This window comes from Nomascus leucogenys, chromosome 21, assembly GCF_006542625.1.
Source record: "Nomascus leucogenys isolate Asia chromosome 21, Asia_NLE_v1, whole genome shotgun sequence".
Taxonomy (NCBI): domain Eukaryota; kingdom Metazoa; phylum Chordata; class Mammalia; order Primates; family Hylobatidae; genus Nomascus; species Nomascus leucogenys.
The window spans coordinates 50623166-50647597 of NC_044401.1; the positions used below are offsets into that span (position 1 = coordinate 50623166).

At 43.6% G+C, this 24432-nt stretch overlaps 1 protein-coding gene across 3 annotated transcripts in view; it reads right to left on the minus strand.

Moving 5' to 3' along the window:
• Window positions 1-24432, minus strand: part of C21H3orf20 (chromosome 21 C3orf20 homolog) — an 84476-nt gene that overhangs the window by 5562 nt on the left and 54482 nt on the right. For all 3 annotated transcript variants that reach the window (XM_030801980.1, XM_030801982.1, XM_030801981.1), the window contains exons 13-15: window positions 9677-9980; window positions 7351-7458; window positions 5741-5883 (exon numbers count right to left, since the gene is read on the minus strand). In XM_030801980.1, coding sequence (XP_030657840.1) covers window positions 5741-5883; window positions 7351-7458; window positions 9677-9980 — 555 coding nt within the window. The remainder of the gene's footprint in view (window positions 1-5740; window positions 5884-7350; window positions 7459-9676; window positions 9981-24432) is intronic.

Here is a 24432-nt window from a genome sequence, read left to right on the forward strand (position 1 = left end):
GCTGGGGTTGGAGCCCAAGGCTTCACTCTCCTCTCCCCACCACCCCATGCCAGGCCCATGGGCAGCACCACAAAGGGGCACCGCCAGGCGCCTCCACCCCAGACGCTTGTGAGGGCTCCAGGACACCAGGTCTGGCACATTCCCATCCTGGGGACCTAACTGGCTACAGGCGAGGCAGACAGTTGGCCAGTTAGCTCCAGTCCTAGGTAGTTGGAGACCAGCCTTTCCAAGAGGTCCTAGCAGGAGGATGTGACAATGGAGGGACAAAGCAGAGGCTCCCGGCCCTTGCTGGTCTTGTGTGCTCCAGGACATCTTCCACAGTGAGTCGGAGCCGTCGTCCTGACAAACCTGCCCGGCCACACTCCTCAAAGCCTCCCCCAGCTCTGGCCACACTCAGGAAGGGGACAGCTGCCGCGGCTGGGGGTCAGGCCGCCTGCACTTGGCCTCCAGCTACCCTGGCGCCCCACCTTTTCACCTACCCACTCTCTGCATCCTGGGTGCTGACAGGCTGAGCTAACAGGGCCAACTGCCCTCCCTGCCTGGTGGGCCCTTCACACCCCTGTCACCACTGTCACAAGTCCAGTTCTGGTCTCTTGTGTACCTCGTCCCCACTGCTGTATGAGTGCAGTGGGGCAGCACCTCTGCTTACTGGCATAGATAGGGGCCTGCAAAGTGACTAGTGTGTGACCCCCCTCCCCCCCGCTGGCTGCCCCTGAGGGTGATGAGGGAGGCAGGGGGAGAGCAGTGACTGTCGCGTGCAGGTGGACACAGTGCAGACTCATGAGCTCTGCATGTGTTCTGGGCTGTCCTTCTCAGCCTGGCTACTGCTGGCCACTCGAAAGCTTTCCTGGCAGCTCCAGCCTCCTGAGACCAGCAGGTGTCAGAACTCCCTCAGTCCCCTCCATCTGGGGGCCTGGAAGCTTTCGGGAGTGAGGATGAGCCCTTGGTCTCTCTGGTCCCTATTGTGCTGGTGCCCAGATGGGCAGAGTCTGGCAAGGACAGGGGCTGAGCCAGATATGGACCCAGCGCCCCGCACAGGGCTGCCCTGGGGAGGGGATCACTATCTGCCACATGAGAAAGGAGAAAAGGCACAGGCTGAGTGGGGGACAGGGAGGCTCTAAGCCTCACACAGCTCTGGTCTCTGATCAGTCCTGGCCCCCCAGCTGGGCTGCTGTTTCCTGAGCTCGGAGCCTTCTGTGGCCTTATCTTGGTGCAGCCCACTGGGCCTGCCACTCCCAGAGGCCCCCCAGCCTCCCCTAGTTGTGTTTGGCCTGGGAGGCCCTCACCCTTCTGCTCTGTTTGTCAGAAGGCAGTCTACCTGCCAGGTGACAGCTGGCCCCAGCCCCTGCTGGAGCTTATGAGGCCCCTGTGGGGACCCCTTCTTCCCCAGCACCCATGGCCCGGCTCCTTTGTGGGTTCCTCTTCCTGCTCCTGGCCCTTGCCTCTCCATGGTGGCTTCACAGATGCCAGGCCCACAATGAGAACTCTTTCTGTGGCCAGCTCCTCTGAGGAAAGAGAAGGCTGAAGTGCCCCCAGGCTGGTGGCCACCCCAGCCTGACTGGACCCGGCTTCCAGCCCAGCTTCCCTGCACCTGCTCTGCTCACCTATTGCTTTTCTTTCTTTCTTTTTTTTTTTTTTTTGAGAAGGAGTCTCGCTCTTTCACCCAGGCTGGAGTGCAGTGGCGCGATCTCGGCTCACTGCAGGCTCTGCCCCCCGGGGTTCACGCCATTCTCCTGCCTCAGCCTATTGCTTTTCTCTCCACCTCCTCGCCTCCACAGAAGGATTTCCTGGACTCCCCCCGCTACACTTGTGCAAAGCCAAGTCTACTCTGGGTAAGGAAGACATGATTCCCACCAAGCAACAGTGAGGGCCTCCCTTTCCTAGCAATCTAGATGCAAAGCTGTTGGTCAACATCCCTCAGTAAACGGAGGATGTAGAAAGCAATGTCAGCTCCCGGCACTGCAGATTCCCTTGCTCTAGGCATGGATACTTCTGATTTCACAGACTGTTTCCAGCATAATCGTCCCTCACGCTACCCCTTCCATGGCCTCTCACCATCAGCCTTCCAAACCTAAAGGTGAACATTTATTCTTTCTTCCAAACCATCCCTTAGCAACTGAGCCTGCTGAGACCTTGATTCAGCCATCTCTTCTCCCTCAAGGGCACAACTGATCAGCAAGCCTTCTATGTATTCATCCTGGTTGCATATTTAGAAAATAAATGGACAGGCCAATCACAGAGGTCTGCCCTTTAGGCTGCTGCTGAACCTCACTCACTGGAGTGTGGCTGCAGAAGCTACTATCTGAACCACATGCATCCACCTTGTCCATGAGGACACTGTGAGATTTCACCAGCATCTTCTGGAATCCAGGTGATGCAGGCCAACAGCATGTCTTGTACTACTAAACCAGTCATCCTGCTGGAAGAGGAACTGGGGTGGATGAAGTACTTTTCAAACATGTCCACAAATTCTTCAACACTCTTTCCCCATCAAGAGGTGGTGTCTGATTCCCCCCAACCTTGAATATGGGCTGGCCCTAGGGACTTCAGTGCAGTGGAATGTGTGATGCTGCATGACTTATGAGGCTAAGGCATGAAAGGCAAGACAGCTTCTTGCTGGTCCTTTCCTGGGAAGCTCCCTCTTGGAACCCAGCCACCATGTTGTGAGGAAGCCCAGGCCACTTGGAAAGGCTACATTTGAGTAGTCTGGCTGACAGCCCACACTGACCACCAGGCATGGGAGTGCGCAAGCGTTGGAGATGACTTAACCCCAGACAACTTCTGACTGCAACTGTATGACAGACCTTCTCACTCCCGCCAAAAAAGAACCACTTAGCTGAGCCCAGCTGGCACCAGGACCATGACAGATAATAATAATAATAATAATAATAATAATAATAAACGATTGTGTTGTTTTATCCTATAAAGCTTGGGTGGTTTGTTTCACAGATACAGATTATAGGAACGACTGCTATGGCAATGCTTTCAATTAAAGATTCCATTTCCTTTTTTCACCTAAGTGCTCTTAAACCATCAACCCACTTGGCTATTCTAGGATTAGGAGGAGTCCTACTGGTTAATAGTTTCACGAATCTGCCTCTTTCCATTTTCACGAACCTAGACCATCTTGTGTGCATGTTTCTAGTTTGTATGTATGTGTGTATGTTTCTATCTAGTCTGTGTGAGTCTGGTTTGTGTATATGTGTATAGTGTATGCATGTGTATGTGTGTCTAGTTTGTGTGTGTTTGTGTGTCTAGTATGTGCAGGAATCTAACGTGTGTACATGTGTGTTTATAGTTTGTATGTACGTGTATACTTTGTATATGTGTGTACCTAGTTTGTGTGTATGTGTGTGTGTCTAGTTTTCTGATTCTTTCCTCACCATTCCTGAACAATTGTTGAAGACTGTTGTAAGCATACCACTAAGTTCTTTCAGAATCCTTGAATATAACAAATTAGGAGACCAGAGCTCATTTTAATGATAATAGTATCACTAACAAGGGTAGGTAGTAATCTCAGTAAATGTGAGCTACGTGCCAGCACTTCCCATGTGCTGACTCCTCTAATCCCCATAACCCAATACAGTCAGTCTCACTCTACAGACAAAGAAGCTGGTGCACAGAGAAGGTGAGTGTTTTGCACAGGTCATGCAGCTATGAAAGGTGGCCAGACTCCTCAAGCTGTCATTTCCTACTAAAGAGCATCTTCCTTTTGAGGACATCTAGAGCCAAATAAGAGCTATGTCTCTTTGTAACTACTTTCTGGCATCCTCCACTGTGATTGTCTGAACGTCTATGTCCCCGCAAATTGATATGCTGAAATCCTCATCCCTAAGATGATGGTGTTGGGAGGCAGAGCCTTTGGGAGGTAAGGCAGTCATAAGGGTGGGACCCTCATGAATGGGATTGGTGCCCTTATACAACAGGCCCCAGAGAGACCCTCGTCCTTTCTGCCACGCAAGGACACAGCAAGAAGGCGCCATCTATGAACCAGGAAGCAGCCCTCGCCAGACACCAAATCCACTGGCGCCTTGGTCTTGGACTTACCAGCCTCCAGACAGTGGGAAATAAATGTTCAACAGGCTGAGACTTTCACTCCCCATGCACCATAGCAGGCTAGCCTTCTTCTGAATGTTTCTGAAAATCTCCTTGCTGGTCCTCTTTGGCATCTTCCTGCAGCCTCAGCTCATCTTCAGCCTGGGCCCTTCCCAACAGCATCCCCCTGTCCTGTCCTGTCCTGCCCTTGGTGCCTCTGTCTTTCTCCCTGGGATTGTTGGTGACTGGTCTTCAAGGACCACCAAGCCCTCTCCCTCTTGAAGTCTCAGGCAGTGGGGTCTCAGTGACTTTTCTGTCTGCACCTTTCAGCATCTGCCCCTCCTTACCATCCACAGGCTCCTCCTGGGCCTGCCTTCCCCGCTGAGTGCTCTGAGTTGTGGGGGTCACTTGGCATGACCTCCTCAGTTCCTCCAGAAGTGGGTTCCCCCACTCAGACAAGGCCCAGACTCAGCTTACTGCAGTAAGAAGGGCGTAAGGACTCCTAGAAAACTGAGGGTCCTATGTGGGAGTGGGGGGTGCCCAGACTCGGTGCTGTGAAGGTGCAAGTCACAGGACTTAGGGCTGCATACCCCAGGTCTGCATATAAATAACACTTTCCACATGCCCCGTCATTTGCTTCACAGTTCACAAAGCTCTTTAACAAACACACTTTCATGATATCCTCAGAGCCTCTCAAGGTGGGCATTATTTCCTCATTTTGAAGGTGAGGAAACAGAGGATTAGGGAGGTAAACTGACTCACCACAGTCGCCCAGCCAGGAGAGCGGAGCAGGGGCTCCTACCTCATCCTGCAAGTGTCTCACTGCACCGTGCTGCCCAGGCATTCTCAAATCTGCTCATGTTCCCCTAAAGCGGTCTTCAGGCACCTCATGCAGCGCAGGCTCCTTCCTGGACTAGGATGTATTCTTCTTGAGCCACTCAAAGCTAGGTCTCTCGGCTCAAGAAGATCATCTCACGAGAGCTGGGCCCAGGAGATGCTCAACAAGTTGGCATCACCTAGTTGAAAGGCCCAAGCTCAGAGGCCCAGAGGCAAACTTAAGCCAGCACTTCCTGCTACAGTGGCCTGGGATCACTTCATGAATGGCCTTTGTCTGTGTGGGGAGGCTGAGGCAGGAGGATCACTTGAGCCCAGCCATTCAAGGATGCAGTGAGCTATGATCGTGTCACTGTACTCCAGCCTGGCCGACAGAGTGAGACCCTCTCTCAAAACAAAAACAAACAAACAAACAAAAACAAAGCAGAAGCAGGGCCCAGCTTGCACCTGAGGTGGTGGTAGGGTGTGGTGGGACAGAGAGGGGGTGTAGCCAGAGCTCCTGCCCACCAAATCTGTCTAGATTATTCCAACAGAAACAGGCACTGTGCAAGCATTACCACGTCCCTCTTTCCCCAAGAGAGCCCTTTTGCCAAACTTGTGTCCCAAAGAAACCCACAACATGGCCTTGCTCACACATCCCCTCCCACTCTGCACCCGCTCCCATCCCTCCCCTGCCCACCTGTGAAGTCCTCCTGCCGAAGTTTTTGCCATGTGTGCCACAGGTGGAGGCTTCCCACCTCCAGCCCCCCTCCCCACTCCATCCCTTCAGCCCCGCCTGCTCCCCTCAGTTCCCCTTTCACAGCCCAAGTCTCCTTTCTGCCCTCCATCCCTCCCCAGGCCCATCCCTCATCCTGAGTGTTTCCTGTTTTACCTGAATTTGTAGTCATCCGGCAAGAAGTAGCCCATCTTGCAATCCTGTTGAGACCGGAAGATCTGTTTTAACAGATTCTGCTTGCTGAGGCCATATCCATTCAAAACACGGCCCCCAAAAATGAGCTTCCCCCCGGCAAACATCTGTTGACAGGAAGGAAACGAGGAGAGATCCTCAGCACATCAGCACAGCAGTGTCCACCGATAAGACAGGCAAGTTCGGAATTTCACTAGGAGAGTGCCACAGGCCTCTCAGAGCTTGCACCATGAGGCAGGCTTTGGGTGGCTGGGGAAGGAGTGCTGCCCTCCCTGAGTTGCCCAGGGAGGTATGGCTGAGTCCAGCCCCTGCCCAGGCTGGGATGGTGGGGTTGCTCTATGATCTGGGGGTCTGGGCAGGGGTTTGGCTCAGCCATACCTCCCTGGGCAACTTGGGGAGGGCAGCACTCCTTCCCTTCTGCCTGCTTGGCCACCCAGCTCAAATGCACTTCACATTCAGCCCCACAGAGCCCTGGGGCCAGAAAGGTGTTCCCCTGCTGTGTATGTATGTTTTGGCTCATCCTATGGAATGAGAACCCCTTGAGGGCAGGGCTCCCACCCCCATAGGTCAGTCCCTAACAAGTAGACACCTATCCAAATATTTCTGTGCAAAAATATTCATGACAGCATTATTTGTTATGGCAAAAAAATACGAATAACTTAAATATCAACAAAAACAGCACAAATAGATAAAATGACAGACTTTTCACTTTGGGAGGTCAAGGTGGGCAGATCACAAGGTCAGGAGTTCGAGACCAGCCTGGCCAACATGGTGAAACCCCATCTCTACTCAAAATACAAAAATTAGCCGGGCATGATGGCAGGCACCTGTAGTCTCAGCTACTTGGGAGGCTGAGGCAGGATAATCCCTTGAACCCGGGAGGCAGAGGTTGCAGTGAGCCGAGATTACACCACTGCACTCCAGCCTGGGTGAGAGAGTGAGACCCTGTCTCAAAAAAAAAAAAAAAAAAGAAGACAGACTCTTACACAGTAGTTAAAAATCAGGTGTTACAAACTATATAAGGACATGGGGAAATGCTCATGGTATTTTAATTTAAAAAGAAGAATTGCAAAGAATATATGCAGAAAAGGACTGCAAAGGTCAGACACCAAAATGTTAGCATGCAGTGGCCCTTGCAGGTGCCAGGTACATATCTGTGGGATGAGCAAATGAGACTCTCTGGGTGATCTGACGATGTCATTATTTTCTAAATTATATTTTCTAAGCTTTCCATAACGAACATATGTAAGTATTTACAGTGCACTGTTTTTAGGATAAAGCCATTTAAAAACAGATGAAGCGAATTTGATTTGCTAGGTTGAATGTCACCTGTCCCTTCAGCCTCCTGGGATGGGGGACACATAGGGTCCTGGGCTTCAGCCCCAGCTGCGTGTGCTGGGTGACTCTTGGTCAGTCTTTCTGCTCTCTGGGCCTCAGCCAGGGTGGGGAGATAATTCTGCAGCCCCTCCCTTCTTCTCCTCTCTCCTCCTCCTCCCACATGTGTGATTCTGCAGGGGCAGAGGTGGCTGCGGCTGGGGTGGCAGGCAGTGGATGGCAAGTCCCTGCTGGCTCACCAGAATCATCCCCTGCACCACAGAGTTCTTCTTCACCATCAGGGGAGGGTCCTCCTGCAGGGGGCTGTCCAGGTCATACTGCAGCAGGCGGTAGGAGTCATACCGGCACTACCAGGAGAGAAATAAGAGAACTGGTCACCCCCATGTCAAGAAGATGTACCTGGATTGCCATATTCTCAGCTAGGCCAGGTTCCCCCTGAGTCCTGGAGCCCTGTACAACTCCCTCTCCCCAACTCCTCCTGCTCCAGGGGCCCTTGGGCCTGTATGCACACCTCCCATGACTGTCCCTTGAGGATGTCCCTGGATCTGATTAGAGCCCGCTAGGGGAGAAGGCCATTTCCGAGATGGCTGCCCCACATTTGACGCCCACTAGCCTGGCTCTCTGGGGTCCACAGAATGTGACTGCTCCATTGCCCTGGGGGTAGCACTGCAGAGGTTTGAAGATGGGAACTGTGTTATTGGGTGGACCTGTTTCCAGGCTTTTGAGTCTACTTTACACAGCATAAAGAATTCCTCCACTCCCTACCCACTGCTGGCAAGCCCCTCAGGACCCTCCCAGTCACTATATCTAGGGAGAGGACCTGAACTGAACCCATACTTCGAGGTAGGGTCTGGGCAATTCAGAGGAAAGCTGGCCTCTCTCCCCTCCTTCTTTCTGGATGCCTCAGATCTATTAATACAGCCAACGTGCTGTCTTCCAATTTTATCTGCCTTTATTTCCAGGTACCTCCAGCTATCCTTTCAGTCTACAATAAGAAACTCAGAACCACACCCAGTGTTCTAGCTGTCAGGGAAAGAGAAAGTCTGGGAACATTTCTGCATTCACCAAAGACACTCTAATCTGACACCTGCTTCCAAGTCTGTCCTCCAGGCCTGCTGCCCACTCCTTTATGAACTTCAACTGCCTCAGGCCACACCCTGTCCTCACTCATGCTGCCCACGGCTGGGCTCGGCCACCTGAGCACTCCAATTGCTTAGGGACAACTATTAGCGAACAATGACTAGCCCCATGATAAGCTAAAGTCAACTCTAAGTTCCCCTGTTGGCAGGAATTTTATCTGTCTCTACATGGACAGACACACAGAAGGAACTCAATACATGCTCACTGGATTGAACTAAATTGGAGGTTGGCTCTGGAAAACAAACACGGCTTTGCTGTATGGGATGAGTGAAAAGGCTTGTGGCTGAGTCTACATTCTTGGACTGAGATGGTTAAAGGGCTACTGGTGTCTGCTCAGAAGGTCTGGAGCACAGACCCGAGGGTGGACATGCTAGAGTCAGGGAGGGGCCACTCCTGGGAGGAGGGTGTCCATGCAGAGCCCCCACCCCTGGTGTACATGAAAACCCAGAACTCTGTGGCAGCAAATGGGAAATGGGCAAAGACAGTGGATTCTAGGAGACAGGAGGGCAAAGAGGGCTCGAAGGAAGTCACCACGTGGACACCCAGCTCATGTGCTCATGTGCCATCCTTTGCTCCAGTTGGTCTGGGGTTGGGGCCAGCCTTCAAACTGTGCCAGTGCTGCTGGGAATGACTGCATGCTTGGAGGATTACATAAGCCTGATAGGTGGGAATGACTCTACTGCAGCGATGAGTAGGCAGGAGTGCGTTCCATGGGCCCGAAGACTCCCTTTAGACCTCAGCCGCAACCAGCTGGGACCTTGAGCAGTGCTTCTCTCCTTTCCCCCTTCGCACAGGCCACTGCCTCTTCTAGGAACCTTAATCACCTGCCAAAACCCCACTCAACCTGGATGGCCCTCCGGACCCCCAGGAGGCAGCAGGCACATGTTCCCAGGCTCCTGTGTACCCAGAGCTGTCCTCTCACGGCCTCACTGGCGGCGCTAGAGTTGCTGCCACACTGGGAGCTCCTCTAGGGCCCGGTTTGCATCTGAGTCATGCTGGGTGCCCGGGGCCCGGCCTATGCCCAGCACACAGTGGGTACTTGTGACAGTCTACAAGTATTTTCAGAGCCCTGAGGATTCGGTGGTGGGCACTGCCCGTGCTCTAAATATTCACACCAACGAACAGTCACAAACTGGAAGGAAAGGACAGTGCCCTGATTTTGTCTCAAGGGTCAGAAGAGGGCCTGGCCCTTATGTGGTGACATTCGCCCTGGAACTAGAGGATGGGTGGGAAGGAGAGAAGCAGGGGGAGCAAGGACACTGCAGACAGGAGAATACACACAAAGGCTCCAAGGAGAAAGGAGCTGAAGGAGGGTGGCCCCTCAGGCAGGTGCTCAGCCAGTCCTAGCACTGTGGGGATCTTCTAGGACTGCCCCACTACCCCTACCCCTGGCCTCCAGGGCCTCCTCACTGGGCCCAGACCAACCTGGATGCAGGGGGAGCCACGGCCCCGCTGCTGGTGGTTGTAGAGCGTGTTCAGCAGCCACTGGAGCTGCCCAGTGCTGGTGTAGTTCTGGCTTGAGATGATCCCAAACACCAGCACTTGGCTGGGGTCTCGGGGCGCCAACAGGAAGTGCTCCAGCTCCACGTCAGAGACCAGGGGCGCCTTCACCAGGCACTTGCAGCCAGCACGGGCGTCTTCCTTGAGCATGAGCTTCCGCAGCACCAGCGGGCAGTCTGAGGGCGAGGCTGCCCACCTGGTGGGGCTGCGCCCCTCGCGGGCCTTCCCTCTGCAAGGACGAGCACAGTGCACAGGGGCCCTCAGCAGGTGGTGGAGGTCTGTGGTTCCCAGAGCCCCCTGGCTCCTGATGGTCAAAGGCCCTGCTGCAGGCAGATTTTAGTCTGGGCCCTGCTGCCAATGTGCTGCACCACCTTGAACAGGTCCCCAACCTCTCTGGGCCTCTTTCCACGGTGCAAAATGAGAGTAACAAGTTAATCCTTCGCCCATCCATTTGGTCAAAAAATGCTTTAGTGTCATCCTTAACTCCTTTCTCTCACACCGAACACATCCCATCTAATCTGTCAGCAAGCTTGTTCTCTCTACACTCAAGACAGACCCACAATCTGACCACTTTTCCTGCCCTCCACCCCCACGGATGTGGTCCAAGCCTCCTTCATTCTTGCCTGGCTGCCTGCAAATGCCTCCTAATGGGTCCTGTGTTTTCTTCCCTGGCCTGTCTTCAGTCTGTTCTCCGACCAAGGGATCCTGTTAAAACCTAGCTCATGTCATGTCACTACTCTCTTTAAAACCCTCTGGTGGCTTTCTACCTTTTACAGAATAAAAGCCAAAGTCCCTGCCATGTGCTTCAAGGCTGCAAGAATCTGCCCCCTGCATTTCGTCCTCCTTACATCTCTTACTCTCCAGCATTCCTGCCTTTGCTCACTGCACTTCAGCCACACTGGCCTCCACTTGTCCTTTAGTCTTGGAGGATAGTGGCCTTTGCTGTTCCTCTGTAGAGCCATTATGTCACTCTCTCAAGGCCCTGTCCAAATGTTACCTTCTTAATGAGATTTTCTGAGTGACCTATTTCATCCCTCTTCTCCCAGGACTCTTTCCCTTCCCTGTTTTATTTTTCTTCTTAGCATTGCTTGCTATCTAACACATCTTTTACTTTTAAATTTTATTATTGCACTTCTCTGTCCTACTAGAACGCAAGTTCCATGAGTACATGAATTTGGTGTGTTTTGTTCAGTGTAATAAAACAGTAGCATTCGAAAAATAGTAAAGATTCAATAGAGATTCAATAAATATTCAAACCAATATTTGCTGGGCCCCTACTATGTGCCAAACACTGTACTGGGTTGTTGTGAGGGTTGTGGTATTTACACAGGAATAAGCGCCATCCAGATAGAAAGTGCTGCTGTGATTCTACCTTTATCAATGTCTATTCCAAGACTGTGGATGCTGTAAAATGCTAAACATGACGAAAGGCAGTAGCATGTTCAGCATTTTACAGCATCACAGTCTTGGAATAGACATTGTCTTGGTTAATTTTATAACAACTCTGTGCAATAGGCAGGACAGAAACTCTTATTGCCATTTACAGACCAGAAAACAGAAGGTTCCCACCAGGTGAATGGGTGCCCAAGTTCATATGGTAATTAAGTGGCAAGGGCTAAGATTAGAAACCAGGACATCCTGAAACAAGAGCAATGCAAGATGAGCATTATTTCTCAGGGGCTATTAATACTGATAAGTACTTGCTGAACAAACTTTTAAGAATATCTCTTATTCAAGAACCTGCATATCTGGGGCAGAGCAGGGGGTGGGGGAGGCTGGATCTATTAATTATAACTTGTCCAGGGATAAGTTCAAAATAATCAAAGGTTTAAATGTGGGACAATTAAGCCATAACGTTTCTACTAGAAAATATGGGGAAATTATTCTATAATTTTGGAGCAGGGAAGACTTTTTATAATTATGACTAAAAAATCCAGAAGTCATACTAGAAAAAGATTGATAAAGTCAACTACATGAAAGAAAAAAGCCTCCAAAATCCCTCTGTGGCAAAAAAATACACATACACAAAAAACCAAAACTATCGACAAATGACAAACCAAGAAACATATTTGAAACCCCTACCATAGAACAGTGGCCGATGTCTCCACTATGTAAAATACTACAAATCAATTAGAAAAAGTTAATAACCCAATAAAATATGGACAAAGGTAGTGAACAAATAATTCACAGAAAAGAATATAGGTTTTAAAAATTATAAAGGAGGGAGGGTTGGGTGTGGTGGCTCACACCTGTAAGCTCAGCACTTTGGGAGTCTGAGACAGGAGGATCACTTGAGGCCAGGAGTTCTAGACAAGGCTGGGCAACATAGCAAGACATCATCTCTACTAAAAATTAAAAAATTAGCCAGCCATGGTGGCACATGCCTGTGGTCCCAGCTTCTTGGGAGGCCGAGGTGGGAGGAATGCTGGAGCCCAGGAGTTCGAGGTTATAGTGAGCCATGATCACACCACTGCACTCCAGCCTGGCAGACAGAGCAAGACCCTGTCTCTAAAATAAATAAAAATAAAAATTTAAAAATAAACTAATAAAAAGAGGGGAGTGAAGCCACCAAAAATGGTGGTTACTCTAATTTTGGAACTCAAAAACCACATCCATTGACTAGATCAACAATGAAGCTGGCAAACACTGTCAGAAACAACTTTATCCAGGGTTCTGGAATCTAATGAAAAAACTTGCAACAACCAGAGGAATGCTTAATTAAGAAAGATACTGCTAAATTTTGGTAACAGAGCATTGTAGCATTTTTAGCTTACTCCCCTGCCATCCCTCATAGCCCTGCTCAGTAGCATCCATGGAATGACAGCCCCTGTTCCTGGTGCACCTTGCTAGTACCAGAGGGGACAATATGAACGTTGTTCTCAAGGAATTGTGGTTCTGTGGGCTGGCCTGTCTGGAGGTTCCCTGAGGGATCAGCTCAGAGCTTGACTTTGTTTTATCTGCCTTGCAACTTTCTCGGGGCTAGAGCAGCCCTTCCTGGGAAGCATCTGTCAGGTGTATTTAAAGACAAAGATACCAGACACAGCCTCCTGGTGCAAGGGGTAACAGACGAGGCACAGATAGATAGGCTAAAAAGCCTGGGAAGAAAGAGGTTGGGGAAGGAGGTATATGGGAGAATAAGGCTTTGAAAGGCTCACATGCATACCAGGAAATATAGATACCAGCTTTGGAACCATGTTTTGAAAAGGCCCGAGAACACACTAAGCTTTCATCTCTGGCTGACCACTGGACTTTTTGAAAGTAGAAGGTGAAGGCTAATGCAGATTAGCCTTGATGTCAACAGCCTGACTGAAAGCATTGAATGAATGTCTCAACACACAGCCAGTCTGCAAAGACTGGAAGAGTTTTGTTTTTGTTTTTGTTTTGGCTCCAGATAATCTCTATCAAATCACTAGCTGACCACTTACCTAACTGAATGGAGACTACACATTACAAATGGTACAGTCTTTATAAAAATAGTTTGGAAAAGTAACTAAACAATAAACAGCTACAAACTACAACAAGCAGCAACAACAAATCTTAAGGAAAAGGGGAAATTTGATTTCCAGGGTTACCACATTCTAATATTTAAAATGTTCAGTTTTCAACAACAACAACAACAAAAAACCTGAGGTATGCAAAGAAACAAAAAAGTATGGACCACTCACAGGAAAAAAATTTACTAGAAACTGTTCCCAAGGAAACCCAGATATTGGACTTACTAGACAAAGACTTTAGATCAACAGCTTAACTATATATATATATTTATTATTATTATACTTTTAAGTTCTAGGGTATATATGCACAGTGTGCAAGTTTGTTACGTATGTATACATGTGCCATGTTGGTTTGCTGCACCCATCAACTCATCATTTACATTAGGTATTTCTCCTAACGCTATTCCTCCCCCAGCCTCTGACCCTGCAACAGGCCCTGGTGTGTGATGTTCCCCTCCCTATGTCCATGGGTTCTCATTGTTCAACTCCCACTTATGAGCGAGAACATGTGGTGTTTGGTTTTCTGTCTTTGTGATATTTTACTGAGAACGATGGTTTCCAGTTTCATCCAGGTCCCTGCAAAGGACATGAACTCATCCTTTTTTATGGCTGCATAGTATTCCATGGTGTATATGTGCCACATTTTCTTTATCCAGTCTATTATTGATGGATATTTGGGTTGGTTCCAAGCCTTTGCTATTGTGAATAGTGCAGCAATAAACACATGTGTGCATGTGTCTTTATAGGAGCGTGATTTATAATCCTTCGGGTATATACCCAGTAATCAGATTGCTGGGTCAAATGGTATTTCTAGTTCTAGATCCTTGAGGAATTGCCACACTGTCTTCCACAATGGTTGAACCAATTTACAATCCCACCAACAGTGTAAAAGCGTTCCTATTTCTCCACATCCTCTCCAGCATCTGTTGTTTCCTCACTTTTTAATGATCACCATTCTAACTGGCGTGAGATGGTATCTCATTGTCATTTTGATTTGCATTTCTCTGATGACCAGTGATGATGAGCATTTTTTCATATGTCTGTTGGCCGCATAAATGTCTTCTTTTGAGAAGTGTCTGTTCATATCCTTTGCCCACTTTTTGATGGGGTTGGTTTCTTCTTGTAAATTTGTTTAAGTTCTTTGTAGATTCTGGATATTGGCTGTTTGTCAGATGGATAGATTGCAAAACTTTTCTCCCATTCTGTAGGTCGCCTGTTCACTCTGATGATAGTTTCTTTTGCTGTGCAGAAGCTCTTTAGTTTAATTAGATCCCATTTATCTATTTTGGCTTTTGTTGCCATTGCTTTTGATGTTTTAGTCATGAAGTCTTTGCCCATGCCTATGTCCTGAATGGTATTGCCTAGGTTTTCTTCTAGGGTTTTTATGGTTTTAGGTCTTACATTTAAGTCTTTAGTCCATCTTGAGTTAATTTTTGTATAAGGTGTAAGGAAGGGATCCAGTTTCAGCTTTTTACATATGGCTAGCCAGTTTTCCCAGCACCATTTATTAAATAGGGAATCCTTTCCCCATTGCTTGTATTTGTCAGGTTTGTCAAAGATCAGATGGTTGCAGATGTGTGGTGTTATTTCTGAGGCCTCTGTTATGTTCCATTGGTCTATATATCTGTTTTGGTACCAGTACCATGCTGTTTTGGTTACTGTAGCCTTGTAGTGTAGTTTGAAGTCAGGTAGTGTGATGTCTCCCGCTTTGTTCTTTTTGCTTAGGATTGTCTTTGCTATGCGGGCTCTTTTTTGGTTCCATATGAAATTTAAAGTAGTTTTTTCCAATTCTGTGAAGAAAGTCAGTGGTAGCTTGATGGGTATAGTATTGAATCTATAAATTATCTTGGGTAGTATGGCCATTTTCATGATATTGATTCTTCTTATCCATGAGCATGGAATGTTCTTCCATTTGTTTGTGCCCTCTTTTATTTCATTGAGAAGTGGTTTGTAGTTCTCCTTGAAGAGGTCCTTCACATCCCTTGTAAGCTGGATTCCTAGGTATTTTATTCTCTTTGTAGTAATTGTGAATGGGTTCATTCATGATTTGGCTCTCTGTCTGTTCTTGGTGTATAGGAATGCTTGTCATTTTTGCACATTGATTTTGTATCCTGAGATGTTGCTGAAGTTGCTTATCAGCTTAAGGAGATTTTGGGCTGAGATGATGGGGTTTTCTAAATATACAATCATGTCATCTGCAAACAGGGACAATTTGACTTCCTCTTTTCCTAATTGAATATCCTTAATTTCTTTCTCTTACCAGTCACTCACAGCTTCCCTTGGCTAGGAAAGGGAAATCCCTTGACCCCTTGTGCTTCCTGGGTGAGGCAACACCCTGCCGTGCTTCAGCTCGTCCTCTGTGGGCTGCACCCACTGTCCAACCAGTCCCAATGAGGAGTACCAGTTACCTTAGTTGGAAATGCAGAAATCACCTGTCTTCTGTGTCGATCTTGCTGGGAGCTGTAGACCAGAGCTGTTTCTAATCAGTCATCTTCAACCACTTAACTATATTTAAAGTGCTAAAGGAAACCATGGAAAAACAACGAAAGGAAACCAGGAGAACAATATCTCACCAAATAAAAAATATCAATAAAGAGACAAGAATTATGAAAAGTAATCAATCAGAAATTCTAGAGTTAAAAAGTAAAATAACTAAAATAAAAATTCAATGATAGATCTAAGCAGGCAGAAGAAAGTGTCAGCAAACTTGAAGATAGGATAATTAAGATTATTTAGTCTGAAGAGCAGAAAGAAAAAAGAATGAAGAACAATTAACAGAGCCTAAGATACCTGTGGGACAGCATCAAATATACCCAAGACACATAATGGGAATCTCAGAAGGACAGGAGAGAAAGGAGCAGAAAGAGTATTTGAAGAAATAATTGCCTAAAACTCTCCAAATTTGATGAAAGACATAAATCTACATATCTAAAAAGCTTACCAAATTCAAAGTGGGATAAATTCAAGGAGATCTACATTGACCCACATTATCATAAAATTATCAAAAGACAAAGAAAACATCTTGAAAACAATGGGAGAAGCAACTCATCAAATTCAAGGAATCCTCAATAAGATTAATAGCCAATTACTCATGAGAAATTATGGCTGCTAGAAGGCAGTGGGAGGACATATTCAAAGTGCCGAAAGAGAAACAAGAAAAAAAAAAACCCTTGTGAGCCTAGAACTTTTTTTTTTTTTTTTTTTTTTTTTTTTTTTTTTTTTTTTTTTTTTTTTGAGACAGGGTCTCATTCTGTTATCCGGGCTGGAATGCAGTAGCATGATCACAGCTCACTGCAGCCTCAACCTCCAGGGCACAATGATTCTCCCATCTCAGCTTCCTGAGTAGCTATGATGACAGGCATGTGATACTACTGCTGGGTGTTTTGTAGAGACAGGTTTTTTGTAGAGACAAGTTATCACCATGTTGCCCAGGCTGGCCTCAAACTCCTGGACTCAAGAGATCTGCCTGCCTAGGCCTCCCAAAGTGCTGGGATTACAGGCATAAGCCACCACACCCAGCCTCAGCCTAGAATTCTATATTGAGCAATGTTATCCTTCAAAAATGAAGGAGAAAGTAAGACATTCCCAGACGAACAAAAGCTAAGGGAGTTTGCTCTCAGTAGGCCTGCACCACAAAACATGTCATTGAGTCCAGGTTGAAATGGAAAGATACTAGACAGTAACTTGAAGCTATATGAAGAAATAAAGAACACTGATAAAGGTAACTACATAGGTAAACATAAAAAAAGTATTGTCATATTTTTCAGTTTGTAACTTTTCTGTTTTTTCTGTATGATTTAAAAGACAAATACATAAAACATAATGGATAAAGATGTTATTTATAACAATGTCAACATAAAGTAGAGAGGTGGGAATGAAGCTGTACAGGAGCAGAGAACTTTGTATGCTACTAAAGCTAAGTTGGTATTAATTCAAACTAGATTGTTACACATTTAAGATGTTACTTATAATCACCAGGGTAACTACAAAGAAAATAACTAAAATATACAGAAAAATAAATGAGAAGGAATTCAAAACCATACAGTAAAAAAATCAATTAAACATACAAAAGGTAATGATGGAGGAACTGAAAAACAGAAAGATTTCTAGAAAACTAACAGCAAGATAGCAGAAGTCCTTCCTAGTCAGTAATTACTTTAAACATAAATGGATTAAAGTCTTAAACAAAACTCAGATCAGCGGAATGGAAACGCAACTGTAACCCAACTACATGCTCCCCACACGAGATGCATTTTAGATTCAAACATACAACTAAAGCTGCATGCAGTAGCGTGTGTCTGCAGTTCCAGCTACTTGGGAGGCTGAGGTGGGAGGCTCTCTTGAGCCCAGGAATTTGAGTCCAGCCTTGGCAACATAGTGATACCCCATCTCTAAACAAACAAACATACAGCTAAGTTTAAAACGAAAGATTGAAAACAAACATTCCAAGCAAATAATAACCTAAAGGAAAAAAAAACCAGGAGTGGTTATACTAATATCAGACAAAAATAGACTTTAAGTAAAAAATTATTATGGGAGACAAATGAGGACATTATATATTGAGACGACAGTTACTCTATCTAGAAATATAACAATTGCAAACATATACACCTGTAACAATAGAGTCCCTAAATATATGAAGCAAAACCTGACAGAATTGAAGGAAGAAATAGGCAATTTTATAGTAATAGTTAGATACTTTAACATCCCACTTTTGATAATGGATAGAATAACTAGACAAAAGACAAATAAGGAAATAGAAAACTTGAAGAACGTTATAAACTGACTAGAACTAACAGACACATATAGAACATTTGATCCAAGCACAGCAAAACACACATTCTTCTCTATTGCACATGGAACATTCTTCAGGACAGACTATATATTAGACCACAAAACAAATCTCACTAAATTTAAAAAGACTGAAAACATTATAAAATCTCTTCTCCAAGCACAATGATATGAAATTAGAAATCAGTAACAGAAAGAAATTTGGAAAATTCACAAATATGTGAAAATTAAGCAACACATTATTAAACAACAAATGGGTCAAAGAAGGAATCTCAAGGGAAATTAGAAAACACTTTAAGGAAATGAAAACAAAAACAATGTACCAAAACTTAAGGGATACAATGAGAGCAGTAGTCAGGAATATTTATAGCTGTAAATGCCTACATTAAAAGAGAAGAAAATCTCAAACCAATAATCTAACCTAACCTTAAAGTAGAAAAAGAAGAACAAACTAAACCCAAAGCTGGCAGAGGGAAGAAAATAATAATGATTGGAGTCAGTCAAGGTAAATAAATAAAGAATAAATAAACCATAGAGAGAAACAACAAAACAGATGTTGGTTCTCTGTATAGAGCAGACTAAATATTTAGCTAGACTGACTAAAAGAGAAGAGATGCAAATTACTAAAATAAAAAATGAAAGTGGGTCATTACTACAAACCTTACAGAATTTAAAAATTATAAGAGAAAATTGTGAACAATTGTATGCCAACAAATTAGATAATCTAAAAGAAATGGACAAATTTCTAAGACGGACAAATGATCAAAACTAACTCAAGAGGAAATATATAATCTGAATAAGCCTCTAACAAGTAAAAAGATTGAATCAGTAATCAAAAACCTCCCAAGAAAAGCCTGGAACTAGATATTTTCACCTGTGAATTCCACCTAAAATTTAAAGAAGAACTAACACCAAAACTTTCTCAAACTCATCTAAAAACAGAAGAAATGGAAACCTCAGCATTACCCTGATACCAAAGCCAGACAAAGACACTACAAAAAAGAAAAACAGACAAATACACCTTATTAATATAGATGTAAAAATTCTTAGCAAAATACCAGCAAACAAAAGTTTGACTAAGATGTCATATTAAAAATTGTTTATAGAATATATGTCATATATATAAAATACAAAGCCTGCCTTTGTCTTCCTAGCCTCAACATTTTGTTAAAAAGGTCAAATCTGAGATTCCTATGTGATCAGTAGACTAGACTGGATCCTAAATTTGTCTTGGTTCTTTCAATCCAGTTTTCTCTCATTGAATTACTAAGGGCAGGAACTGCTCTTTCCTAAAGACCTGTAAACTGAGGCTAGATAATTTGGTGTAAATTTCAAAAGACAAGGTTTACGCTTAATGGGTGGGCCACACAGAGAGTTAACAAAGCCAGCTGGTGCCATAACCACTATAACCAGAGATATTCAAGCTGCAATATTGCCAACTTCATGCTGTAGACAGCTTTTCCCAAGACGCCAAGCAAGACTTCATATCATAATGAGACTCTTACCCCTTGTAATACCTACCTTTTTGACTGAACAGAGTAATGGCTGTAATCAAAATTTCACAGTCAGTAACTGCTATGAGTAACTTGGCAGAACCTAACCTAATAAATCCTTTAGGCCACCTAGTCGGTAACTTTGACAACATCCCTAACTTGTTCAAATTGTACTAAAAGTCTCTTTTAGAGTTGCCACTCTTTGCTTTAATTCAACCCAGTCATAAAATGCTACTCAATAGCTACAGCAGTTCTCACCCAGTTCCCAGTTCCCCCAGTTCCCAGTTCCCCCAGTTCCCAGTTTTGATTTGTTTAGTTAATTGCCCTTAGGCTTGGCTCTTGGTTCAAAACTGAATTTAGGATACTGTTGCTGGTTATTTTTTGTATTATGATCTTTAAGCTTTGTTCTTGTTGTCTGTCTAATATTTGTAATGCCAGTTCTTCCAACAGGATAATGTTAGCTCAACATTTTGAGATGATTGCTTAATGCCCATGGGTCTAAGAAGGCACATGCCTGTAGTCCTAGCTACTCAGGAGGCTGAGGCATGAGAATCACTTGAACCTGGGAAGTGGAGGCTGCAGTGAGCTGAGACCATGCCACTGCATTCCAGCCTGAGTGACAAAGTGAGACTTGGTCTCAAAAAAAAAAAAGGTCGGGCACAGTGGCTCATGCCTGTAATCATAGCACTTTGGGAGGCCAAGGCAAGTGGATTACTTGAGGTCAGGAGTTCAAGACCAGCCTGGCCAATATGGTGAAATCTCATCTCTACTAAAAATACAAAAATTAGCCAGGTATGGTGGCACATACCTGTAATCTCAGCTACCCAGAAGGCTGAAGCAGGAGAATTGCTTGAACCCAGGAAGCAGAGGTTGCAGTGAGCTGAGATTGTGCCACTGCACTCTAGCCTGGGCAACAGAGCAAGACTCTGTCTCAAAAAAAAAAAAAAGTGAAATAAAAACATATTCAGGCAAAATCCAAAAAATTCCAGCATACTCTAAGAAGAATTTGAAGATAGCTATTCAGACAGAAGGAAAATGATCCCAAATGGAAGCATGAAGCAAGAAGAAAAGAAGGCACAAATGTTTAATACTAGTTAATGTGAAAAGGAGTATCATCACAGATCTTACAGTCATTTAAAATATCACAAGAGAATATTCTGAAAAACTTTATTTCAACATATTTAAACATTTGGATGAAAGGGATAAATTCCTAGAAAAAGCCAACTTACCAAAATAGACACAAAAAGGAACTAAAAATCTGAATACTCTTACGTGTAAAATAAAGAACAAAGAAAAGAGTAAATATGTGGGCAAATCTAAATATAAACTGTATAATTATGTTCATAATAGGCCAGGTGCGGTGGCTCACGCCTGTAATCCCAGCACTTTGGGAGGCCGAGGCAGGTGGATCACTTGAGGTCAGGAGTTCAAGACCAGCCTGGCCAACGTGGTGAAATCCCATCTCTACTAAAAATACAAAAAATTAGCCAGGCGTGGTGGTGGGCACCTATAATCCCAGCTACTTGGGAGGCTGAAGCAGGAGAATCATTTGAACCCAGGAGGTGGAGGCTGCAGTGAGCTGTGATGGCACCACTGCACTCCAGCCTGGGTGACAGAGCGAGACTTCATCTCAAAAAAATAAAAATTCATAACAGTGTCTCATGGGGTGGTTTATAACATATATATAGAATTAAAACACATGACAACAATAGTGCAAAATAAGGGGTAAATGGACAAAGTATTCTAAGATCATTGCATTGTCTGCAAAGTAGTAAAAATGCTAGATTATATTATACTTTAGTAATTAATCATGGATTTGTGTTATAGTCTCTGGAGTAACCACTAAAGAAATACTAAAATAATGTTTAAATATTTAAATAATAGGTGGAGAAACTTAGAATAAAAAAACAAAAAATCTTTCATTAATACACAATCAGGCAAAAAAGGAAAGAATAAAGAATACAGTGCAAGTGAGTCAAACAGCAAACAAACAGTAAGGTGGTACAAATATTTAAGTAATTATATTAATGTAAAAATATTCGCCCAAATATTTAAGTAATTATATTAATGTAAAAAGATTAAATAATTAAAAGACAAAGACTGAAAGACTGAATTTAATTAAAAAACAAGAAATACATAATTCTTTCAAGAGACAGACCTTAAAATAAAGGAGCAGAAAGGGTGAAAGTAAAAAATTGAAAAACAAAAAAAGATATATTATGAAAAATAAACAGAAAACTGATGCAATTATACTAATAACTAGAGAATATAGGCTGTAATACATAAAACATCTCTAGAAATAAAGAGAGTCCTTAATAAAATGGAAAATTCACAATGTTTACAATTTTAAGTTTGCATTTGTCTAATAACATAGTTTCAAAATACATACAGCAAAAATTGACAGAAATAAAAGGAGAAATAGAGAGCTCCAAAATTATCGTGGGAGATATTAACACACTTCTATCAGTAAATGATACAAATAAGAAATTATTTATAAGTATATATAAGATTTAAGCAATATGATTAATAAATTAAATTAATAAATTTGACCTTACATTTATAAAACGCTGTATCAAAAAACTGCAGAATATGCATCATTTTAGCTCTGCATGAAACATTTACCAAAATTGACTACGTGCTGGTCCATAAAACAAGTCTAAGCAAATTTCAGAGGATTGAAATTATGCAGTTTTTTTCTCTGACCACAACACAATTTAATGTTAAAAAGAAAAAATGATAACTAGACAATCCCAAAATGATATAATTACGTTACACACTCTAAATATCCAACGGGACAAGAAAGAACAAGAATGAAAAATATAAAATATTTTGAGCTTAATAATTACCATACGGCATATCAAAGCTTGTGGGATGCAGCTAAAACTGGACTTTGAGGGAAATTTATAATATTATACGTATATATTCAAAAAAGATAAAGAAAAAGCCCAATTATCTAAGCATCCACCTCAGGAAGTCAGAAAAAGAATATAAAATTAAACCCAAAGAAAGTAGACAGAAGAAAATAATAAAGATAAGAGTAAAAGTTAATAAAGTAATAAGACAAATGTATGAGAAGATCAACACAATTAAAATTTGGTTCTTTGGAAACACTAATAAATCAATAAATCCTGGGACTCATCAAGGAGAAAAGAAAAATGGCAAAAATAATTAACACTAGTATTGTAAAAGAGGGTATCACTAGAGATCAATATAGTCATTTAAAACATTGCAAAAGGATCTTTTTAAAAACTTCAACGTAGGCTGGGTGCAGTGGCTCACACCTGTAATCCCAGCACTTTGGGAGGCCGAGGCGGGCGGATCATGAGGCCAGGAGATCGAGACCATCCTGGCCAACATGGTGAAACTCCGTCTCTACTACAAATACAAAAATTAGCTGGGTGTGGTGGCGCATGCCTGTAATCGCAGCTACTTGGGAGGCTGAGGCAGGAGAATCACTTGAACCCGGGAGGCAGAGGTTGCCTTGAGCCAAGATGGCGCCATTGCACTCCAGCCTGGCGATAGAGCAAGACTCCATTTCAAAAAAAACAAAAAACAAAAAACCAACTTCAACATATTTAAACATTTAGATAAAATGGTAAATTCCTAGAAAAATCCAACTTATCAAAATAAACACAAAAAGAAATCTGAATAGTCCTATATCTAGTAAAAATAAAAATTTTAATTAAAAACTTCCACAGAAAGAAAATCCCAGGAAGAGGTGACTTCACTGGCAAATTCTATCAAATATTTAGGGAAGAAACAATCCATATGTACACAAAGTCCACTAGATAATAGATAAAGAAGAAATACTTCTGACCATAACATGACAAGAAAGGAAAAATTATTGACCAGTCTGCCTTATAAGCACAGATACAAAAACTCCTAAAGTCTAGAAATACATAAAAAGGAAATATATCATGACCAAGTTGAGCTTATGTCAGGAATATAAGATTGGTTGAACATCTGAAATATATCCATGTTAATATCAATATAATTCACCACAATAATAGAATAAAGGAGGAAAATTATATGCTTGTCTCAATAGACAAAAACATTACAAGAAAGGAAAACTACAGACCAATAACCCTATGAGTACAGATGAAAAACTCTTCAACAATATACTAGCAAATTGAATCCAGCAATACAGAAAAAGAATAATACATTATGATCAAGTGGAGTTTATCCCGGGAATGCAAGACTGGTTCAACATTTGAAATCAAAGTAATTCACCATATTAACAAAACAGTCTAGAAAGAGACCCAAGGGTGCAATTCACCATATTAACAAAACAGAGTCTAGAAAGAGACCCAAAGGTGCAAAGATAATTCAATGGAGAAATTTATCTTTTTTAAAAAAAAGTACTGTTGAAACAATTGGCTATCCATATGTAAAACAAACAAACCTCAATTCATACATTATACCTTATATAAAAATTAACTCAAAATGGATCATAGACCTAAATATAAAACATAAACTATAATAAGCTTTTAGAAGAAAACATAGCAGAAATTTTTGTGACATTGGGTTAGGCCAGGAATTCTCAATCTTGGCACTATTGACATTTTGGACTTCATAATTCTTTGTTATGTGGAGCTGTTTTGTGCATTGCTGGATGTTTAGCAGCATCTCTGTCCTCAACTCACTAGATGGCAGTAGTACTCCCTCCCTAGTCGTGATAATAAAAAATATCTCCAAACATTGTCAAATATCCCCTGGGGGGCAAACTCATCTCTGGTTGAGAAACACTGGGTTAAACAAAGGGTTTTTAGACATGACAACAAATCACAATCCAGAGAAAAAAAAACCTATTTTAATTAGACTTCATCCAAATACATTTTACTCTGCAAATACACTGTTAAGAGAATAAAAAATTAAGCCAAAGGCTGAAGAAAATATTTCAAGT